Source organism: Terrapene carolina, unplaced genomic scaffold (assembly GCF_002925995.2).
Source record: "Terrapene carolina triunguis isolate 2854851 unplaced genomic scaffold, T_m_triunguis-2.0 Scaffold66, whole genome shotgun sequence".
NCBI classification, from domain to species: domain Eukaryota; kingdom Metazoa; phylum Chordata; order Testudines; family Emydidae; genus Terrapene; species Terrapene triunguis.
Genome location: NW_020664417.1, coordinates 32,862,429 through 32,871,623, shown reverse-complemented (window position 1 = coordinate 32,871,623; position 9,195 = coordinate 32,862,429). Strand labels below are relative to the sequence as shown.

General features: G+C 37.7%; 1 protein-coding gene across 1 annotated transcript in view; it reads left to right on the top strand.

Moving 5' to 3' along the window:
- DDX60 (DExD/H-box helicase 60) overlaps positions 1–9,195 on the top strand; it is a 71,851-nt gene that overhangs the window by 34,014 nt on the left and 28,642 nt on the right. Inside the window, exons 14-21 of the mRNA XM_026648151.1 lie at positions 106–272; positions 2,081–2,245; positions 3,602–3,751; positions 4,254–4,373; positions 5,592–5,687; positions 7,322–7,437; positions 8,348–8,490; positions 8,883–8,992. Of these exons, the coding sequence (XP_026503936.1) occupies positions 106–272; positions 2,081–2,245; positions 3,602–3,751; positions 4,254–4,373; positions 5,592–5,687; positions 7,322–7,437; positions 8,348–8,490; positions 8,883–8,992 (1,067 nt within the window). The remainder of the gene's footprint in view (positions 1–105; positions 273–2,080; positions 2,246–3,601; positions 3,752–4,253; positions 4,374–5,591; positions 5,688–7,321; positions 7,438–8,347; positions 8,491–8,882; positions 8,993–9,195) is intronic.

Genomic DNA, 9,195 nt, shown 5'->3' with positions numbered 1-9,195 from the left:
CCTTGTGTGGAGAGTTCTGCCACTTCTCAAATGAACAAAAAATATTTTTAAAATATAAAATACTTAATGAGATTATCAATATAGCTGAATATTTTGTTTTTCAAGGAAAGAGACTGAAAGATATAAATGCAGCTGTTGAAGTAATGAGAAGAATCCATTCCTTGCTGGAAAAATATAAAGATTTAATGGAGAAAACAGATTATCAAAAGATTGTCAGATGTCTTAGATACTTTGGATTTGACAATTTAGCATGTACTTTAGAATCTTCCCAGGTAATGTCTGTATAACAACTGTACTATTCTACATGCATATAACTTAATCTCCCTATAGTTTTTGTCATACGATTTGTATTATTATTTTTTTTCAAAATATCTACAATTGCATACAAAAAAACTATGTTAAAAGAAAATTATTTAGTTTGCAAAGTCAAGCACTTGAAATGTAGGAGATACGAGATTTATGATTGCCCATGCAATTTTATTTCTGCCCCATTGTATGTACATCTTGTGCAATTAAGTAAGGCAGAGGCCCCGTGGGAAAAAAATGTGTGATCATGTAGAGGCTGCATTGTGCAATATATGAACAATAGGGCCAAATTAAGATGGCACAGGCAACTGTAAATCTGTAATTTCTTAACTTTCAAGTGCTATTTTGCCACCTGCATAACGTTGTTTTAACACAGTTTGATTTTTTAAATATTATTTCCTAAGTGTGTTTTTAAAGAAAAAGGTAAGAACAAATTCAATTATGTGCAACTGGAACAAGCACACCATTGTGCATCATCAGTTCACACTCTGAACTTTCAGCATTGCAGCATACTTTTATCACCTAACCTACAGGAATAACAACATTAGCTGGCAGTTGGAGAAGGCAGTTATCTTAGAGGGAGGTTGGATCGCTGGTTCCAGGAGTGATCATGGTGGGAGCTCGGCTTGATATCTTTCTCTCTCTCATTCCCTCCTCTACCCAGGAGTGGGAGAAGCTCTTGCCCCAGTTCCTACCTTCAGAGAGGATGGACTGCAAGAGGGGCTAGGACTAGGGGGCTAAAGGACTAGGGACTATAGGTGAGGAGAGCTCAGTTTGGTGTTTCCTCTCCCCCTACATTCCCTACCAGATGGTATGTAGGAGAGCTACATGCTAGGTCTGGAAGGAGCAGTGCAGCCTGGCTCTCTTCATCTCCAACAGCTGCTCCAGCAGCACTCAGATACTTTAGTGGCTGCCCCACCTTAGAACGTTCATGTTTAGTTATTATTCTGGCAGGCTCACAACATTTTCCTGAGGAACAAAAATGAGAAAAGGGAAATGGTGATTTTTAACAGATATCTCAGTAAAAGATTAATGAAATTTAATGGGCAAGAAAAGGCACTTTTTCTCTTTGATAGCTCACCCTCTGTATAATAATATCAAAGCCTACTGCAAACAATGCAGGTGTTAGAGATTCTCAAAGAAACGGTCACAAGAATCTTTTATAAAGGGAAGTGTTAGGCCACCTAAATATAGGACTTGCTACAGGCTCCCTCTGTAATAAAACTAAAGGCTAGAAAAGGAGGAGTAAGAAGGGGGGGGGGGACATTTTATAATGAATACGTTAAATCTTTAAAACAAAATTTAGAAACTATTATAATTTAAATTATTTAACCTTGGTTCCATGTTATAATATCTAGAACATCACTGCTACACCTAGACTTATCCCATGTATTGCAGTTGTCTGAGTAATGACCTGATCCTGTGTGGTGCTGCATGCCTCTTGCATTCAGCACTATTTTTACCACCTCCTGAACTCTTCGTTACCATCAACACCAAACGATGGCCAAAGGAGTTTCAAGGCTTCTTAATGCAACTGTTTAAGGTCCTGATCCTGCCATCACCTGCAGATTTCTTAACTTCTTGCTATTGTGAGACCATAATAATTTGATGCTTAATTGGAACAAGAAAACCTAACATATTTTAAATAAATCCTTTTCTTTATTGTTGGAAATAAATAACTAGATATAATATTGCTACTTCACTGCGAAGTGAAAAAAATTAATTATGATAATATAAACAAACAAGCTGCATCAAAAATTCTAAATTTTTACAGATTCCAGAGGATGACAGAAAAGAGAAGAAGGCAAAGATTTCTAATTATGCTGTTGGCATGGGAGCAGCTCGGTTTCAGCTACAATACATGGGTCATTGCCTGTTACGAGAAGAGAGAACAGATCGAGATCCCAGGATCCAGCATTTTATTCCAGATACATGGCAGGTAATACCGTATACTGTGAAATTTGACCTACTGTTTTCATAGGTAATCGTTGTTAGAAGAGCCAATATTAAAATATAACAGAAAAATTCTACAGCTGTTCACAGCCTCTTTGAAAAGCTGATTTGGGGAACTTAATTTTCAGGAACCTCCATTTTCACCTACAGTGGGTGAGAGGGTTGTGGTAGGACAATAGCTTATATAAGTATACAGACCTTCTATAAAATATAAACTTTCATATTTGAAATAGTTTTCTTCTTGATTAGCTTTCAAGTAACTTTTTAAAATCCAGATTTAGATTTCAGAATAAACTGTCTGATCTCTAGTCCAGTTCTAGAAAAGGAAAGTTTATTGTAATTGCCTTGTCTGTTTGTAGATTAGTAGAGGAGAAAGTGGAGATGATGAAATGTATCCATAAGTCTGAGTTTATTTTTGATTTGCTGATGAATGAATGTTGTATTGTTTGTTTGCTTTTTTGTGACAGGGTTTTACCTATTATTTATGTGTATTGGGGTTTTACATTGAATTTTCCATAAACTGGTGACATAGGGTCTTAAAAAATTTGACCCAGATAAGATCACATCAGCTTCCTTGTCTGGATGTTTTATGTTTTTGGGGGTCATAGACTAACAGTCCCTATGCTATGGAAAATAAATAATATTTTTTAAATTGCTGGCTTACCAGGATTTTTTTTCCAAGTTGATGCTCATTAATGTGACCTAATTCAAACTTAACTGGACTGAGTTGGAGGGCTCCAAAGTCAGCCTTCCATCTGATTTTCCAAAGCTTTGGAGAGAGGTGCCGTAAGGCAGAGCAAGCAAACTTCATACCCCATAAGAATCAATAGTAAGGCCAAGAAGCCTCTCCTTTTGGGACCACAAGCCACCTGAGGCAAGACTGACATTCCAGAATCCCACTGTCTGGAGAGGAAGTCACAACAGCAACGAGCATGCTACTCCAACTTTTTCACTAGTCTATCCATGCACCCAAAGAAGGTCCACTACTGAGAAGCACTGAGCCAGCAAGACATGACCATATGCTCCTTGCCTGTAGTTCTAAGTCCTATTCTGTTCTCTCTCCACAAGACTCTTTGGGTATGGAGTAGGTGGAGTTTGTTCAGGAGGAGAAGGCCCCTATTGGGATGAGACAGAGGTCTATGTGGAAGCATGGCCTTAGGGAAGAAGGCACTGGAGTGAAATGTTTTTTCTATAGCAGGGCAGCATAGAATTATGCAGTGGTAAAGAGAAAAGATGATTGTGTGCTGGTGAACTGAAATGGGTTTAGTTGTATCATAACATCTTGAACTGTACAAAAAATATATTGTCTTGACATACAATCCATGTCACTATTTATCTGCAGCGAGACCTTCTTGACATTGTAGATAATAATGAATCTGCAGTGATTGTAGCCCCTACCTCATCAGGGAAAACATATGCCTCCTACTACTGCATGGAGAAAATCCTGAAAGAAAGTAACGAGGGGGTGGTTGTGTATGTTGCTCCAACAAAGGTATGGCTTAAATGCGTAGAAGGCATAGTTTAATGAAAAGTGATTTACAGCAAAATAAAACATATTTCAGTCAAATCCTCAAAACCTCAACTACATTGACTTTGCTGGAGTTAGTGATTTATACCTCCTGAGGATCCTGAGGATCTGGCCCAAGTGAATTAAAACCTTAAGCTTCTATTCAATGTTGAAATCAGTAACTCTTTGCCTAAGTAAGGACAGAAGAATTTAGCTTATTTGATATTGTCTTGTCTTCTTACACCTGACACTATTTTTAGTATGATGTTAGCAGTTTTATAGCACATGCTGTGTCTGCGTCTATTATAAAACTTGGTAATAAATATTCACTGTAATTTGCATTCAGGATTGACTTTAATGTATTTACACTGGTATAAAATTGGAGTAATATAATGGTGAAATAGCTTATCTATTTATATTTTTATTTTCTTAGCTGTCTAAATTTTATTGACGTGTTACTGATGTGTTGCTTTTCTTTAATAATCAGGCTCTTGTTAACCAAGTGTGGGCGACTGTTTATAATCGATTTAACAAAACACTGCCCGATGGCATGGTAGTATGTGGTGTTTTCACGAGAGATTACCGCCATGACGCTCTGAACTGTCAGGTATACTCTGTTATTTCAGATTTGTTATTATATGATACATTTCTTTATTTAAATAACAAAGTTTGAACTTCTGGTAGACTGCATCTCAGAAAGTTCATCATGGTACTGTTTTTTAAACTATGAACTTCCAAACACATCAGAATATAACAGAAGAAAAATCTAATATTGTAGAAATCTTCACGAACAGACCTTTCCTGATGTTTGAATCTCACTTCATTTTACATGAAGTTCCAATAGAGATGATAGATTTTGTGTGTACAACAAACTGGTTTGCTTACTTGCCAGTTTTCTAGATCAGTGGGTAATAATATACACTGAAGTTAAGGATCTTGAAAACCATGCCGCCCTTTTTTTTAACAAGTATGTTCTCAATTTCATCTCTCTCTCAAGGAGTAAAGCAGATAAGCAGCTTAATTTAGTACTGCTATTTCTGCAGCTGCTCCTACCAACTGGAGTCTCTGATGGGTTCCTCTCTGCAGTTTTTCCCCCAGGGGAAGGCAAGGTGGCACCTGGGCCCTAATTTCCCAAAATGGGTGTGTGTGTCTCCCCTGCACAGTTCTGGATCTAGGAGGGTACTGGGGTAAGAGGTGGCACCAGCTGGGCCCCATTTTACCTCCTCCCTGCACTACAGCCAACCCTGCTTTGGCTGTCTATGGATCTCCTCCTACTAGCTGCAATCTCTGGGATCTTGAACTATTTTCTAAACTAAATCTACATCTTGCATTTAAAATATAAGTGCATTAAGTGTCATCATCAGGTTAGCTTACTTTCTAAACATAGTAATTCATTCCTGGCACAAAAGGGTAATTGAATTTTGGTTCTTATTAGAGAAGATTAATATAGTGTTCAAGAATGGCGATTTGTACTGTGAGACTGTGTACTCTGCAATCTGGAGCTTTTTGGCCCCTAAGTGTTAAGTTACCCCTGCAGCAGGGTGAGTATTCTCTTTTTTGGTGAGAAATCTATTAGAAGAAGAACTTAAGAAGAAAGTGAATAGGGTTTATAATGGTTTGACTAGTTCGGCTAATATTTAGATTATCTGGAATTTTGGATGCTTATCTTGGACATATCCAGATTCTGAACCTTTGAGGAATCAGCCACCTCTAGTTGTTATTCACTGAAAATAAAAAATGTTTATTTACATTATAAAAACTATGTCTTATAATAATGTCATTTGTCAGCAGGTTTCAAACTAATGGGCTGCAAACATTTTTTCAGGTACTAGTGACGGTGCCTCAATGCTTAGAAATCCTGCTGCTGTCACCTCACCGCCAGCAATGGGCCAAAAGGATCAGATATGTTATATTTGATGAGGTAGATTTCTACTGTCCTTCTTTGCTTCTATTGGAATTATTAAAGGGCATTTAATTAAAATGTCAGGAGCTAAGTGAGTTTGGCATGTTTATATGCACATATTCTATTTTTTTTTAAACAAGCTCCACTCCCTCTTCCAATGGCACTTAGTCAGCTGTCCATGCACCTTTTTCTTTTGGTACTATCACCCTCACTCATTTTTTTAAAGTCTCCTGTTCATGGCAATTCTCAGCTGGTCTGAAGCACTGGAATTTGTTTCTCTTCATGTCTAAAGCAAATGCCATTTGTGATTCAATTATGGGGGATGTTTTTAAGTGCAATATTGAGCTATCTTCTTTCACATGGACTAGGGTTCTACTCATAGGGGAATCAGGAGCACACTGTTTCATGCTGTCTGGAGTGGCTCACAACTGTGAGTGTCTACATCAGGGCAGACTGTCAGAAAACAAGGGCAGACACCCAAAACTAGTGGTATGTTCTATAATCAGATTTCACCAAACCACTAATAAATGTGAATTCCTGGATCACTATACCAGTCTTACCATGGAGTCACAGACAGTCCCCCATAGACTCTCCAGTCTATCTTGCCACCCAGACAAACTGGGCTTTGTGATAATGGTCACTTTAACCAAAAATCACACTGCATCAGGTTTCTCCCAGTCCCAGTAGACCAGCCACTTACCCCAAATCAATTGGTACTCCAGGTCTGACACCAAAGACAATTCTGGCAGCCAATTCCTTAGCAAACTAACTATAGGTTTATTAGCTAAGAAAAGGAAATGAGAGGTATTGAGAGCTTAAAGCTGAGAAAATATATTAGCAGGTGCGTCATAGTTTGTCAGTGCAAATTGTAGCAGAGATGCAGTAATCTGCCAGTTTCCCAAAAGCCTCTCGGGGCTACCCAGAAGAACTCTGGGGATCTCTGACTTCTCATTCAGTTATTCTGCCCTGTTAGAATCCAAACAGTCCAGAGTAAAGAATCTTTCTTTGAATCCATATTTATAATATCTTCACACAGAAAGCAAGCTGACGGTGTTTCTACCCACATGGGCTTTTCCTTTGATAAAGATGAGTGAGGAATCCACTTTGAGTCTCTGACCTCAGGTCATCACCACAATGGCCATTTGCTTTGGAATTAGCAAATCCCTTAAATCCTTCATTAGCATTTCACAAGATTTCTTTGATGGGTTATTTAATCACAGGGTATACACCATGTAAATGTTTGCCATTATATTATAACAGGAACAGATAAATGAAAACAATACAAGTAACATTACATTAGTTTTCATGAAGTTTAAATATTTGAATACACACGTATATTACTCACTTTGATCTATACCAATACACAAGCAAATTGGCCTATGGCCCCGATCTGACCTGGTTTGCCAGCATCACACCCTGTCTCTAAATAGTAAATATTTATCCCGGAGAACTTTATGGAAGTGCAATGTGATGCTATTTCCCCAGCTGTGTGCTGGAAGAGTCTAATTTACTTTGTTAGGACTTGGAAAATTGGCAGGACAGTGGGGAAAATATTGTAAATCTACTGTACAGTATAGAAAGTAAAAAATTGAGGGTTTTTTTTCTAATGTGAAACATCCATTTTTAAAAGTGAATATTATGTCTAATAACAGGTCCATTGTCTTGGTGGTGAAATTGGAGCAGAAGTTTGGGAGCACCTTCTAGTTATGATTCGATGTCCATTTTTGGCTCTCTCTGCAACTATTAGTAACCCAAAACATCTTACTGAGTAAATATAATGCTTTATTTTCTTGAAAGTGCAAAATGAGTTGCCTTATTTGATTTGAATGGCTTTACTTTTTTTTAATCTCTGTGTATTTTGAACACACATCTTTAGGGCCCTACCTTGTTATCAAGCAATTTACATGATCTTGGGCTGCATATCCTGCCCCCTCTGCAGTCCCACAGAGTTTTTCACCAGGAGACAATAAGAAGGGAATTCAGCACAGTTCACTGGATATAGTTTCTGGAATAACTTTCCACATTCTGTGGGTTGTGTCATGGGAGGGGATGATTTAGCTGACTTGCATTTATATAAGGGTCAATCCTTGAACCTAATGCATAAACCAAGAGGTCCATCTGGGTCAAGGGAGACAATCCACATCGCAGACCGTGTAGAAGCTCGAGAGCTACTCTGCAGCTGCTATTATAACCTTAGTTGCTCTAGGGGCATTTAGTTAGAGGATCTATATGTTTGTGGATCTCCAGCTCCTCCTCTTCCCCCACTCATCTGGCCAACACCCCATCTGCCAGGGCATAGGGCGGCCCTACAGAGCTGGGGTACTAGCCTATATTAGGAGTTAAGACCCTAGCTGCAGGCTTCCCACTGCCTGCTACCCAACAGAGTGAAATTGCATCAGTTCTACTACATTCAAGGCTTTCCTCACATCTGAGGAATTTAAAAGGGAAGAATGTATTCCATAATGACACAATGTCTTTTGTTCTCTTATTCTTGGTATTATTCTACTAAAAGGGATTTTTTCATAGTATTTCCAGAGTATCAGAGAAGTCTGCAGTTTGCTTTTGCTAGTTTGAAGAGTTTACAATGGTTGGTTTATTAGAATATCAAAAAAGGAATTGTTTATGCAGGTATGTTACATTGCACTACTTTTCCAGCAAATGCATTATTTTTTGTTTAGGTGGCTACAGTCAGTAAAGAGGTACTGGCAACATGTTGAAAGTGTAAGAGAAGAAAGCCTTAGATCTTCTACAACTACCAAGAAAGGAACTAAAACACAAAAGAATATCAAGACAGTAAATAAATCATATAAAGTTAAATTGGGTATGTATCAGAATGCAACATTTAAAAAACCAGATTAGTCCTTTATATCTGATTTTTAAAAAGCATATGGTGAAAATCAGCAAATGTGAGTGTCTAATAAAATGAGATTTTTCAAAGGCTCTGAGTACCCACAACTACCACTGACTTCAATGTAAACTGAAGGTTCTCTCTGCAACTATTAGTAACCCAAAACATCTTACTGAGTAAATATAATGCTTTATTTTATTTTTTTTTCCTAATGTGAAACATCCATTTTCTTTGACAATAAGACCATTTGCTTAGATGCGTAAGTTTAGGTACTCAAGTTTGAAAATGGTGGCCTTTTGGTTTTAGTTTTAAACTATTATCAGGTAACTTGCTTTAGATTTAGAAACGTATTATTCTGTTTACAGTGCTTTATGGAGAGAGATACAATGATTTGGAAAAATATGTGTGTTCCCTAGAGGACAATGACTTCAAAATTCATCACTATCACCCATGTGCTGCCCTAACTGTGGACCATGTAAGTTTAATGGTATAATAAACAAAACAATTTTTGAAATGAACCATAAAATTAAGAAAACATACTTTCATGACATCTTACAAGGAAACCAATTTCCCTGCCCAGGTTAAAAAAAGGCAGGGGTGATGCAGAAACAGGGATTGAGCTCCTGTAGAAGGAATCATGTTGTGTCATTTTTGCAGCATTCATGTTCAAAGACAAAT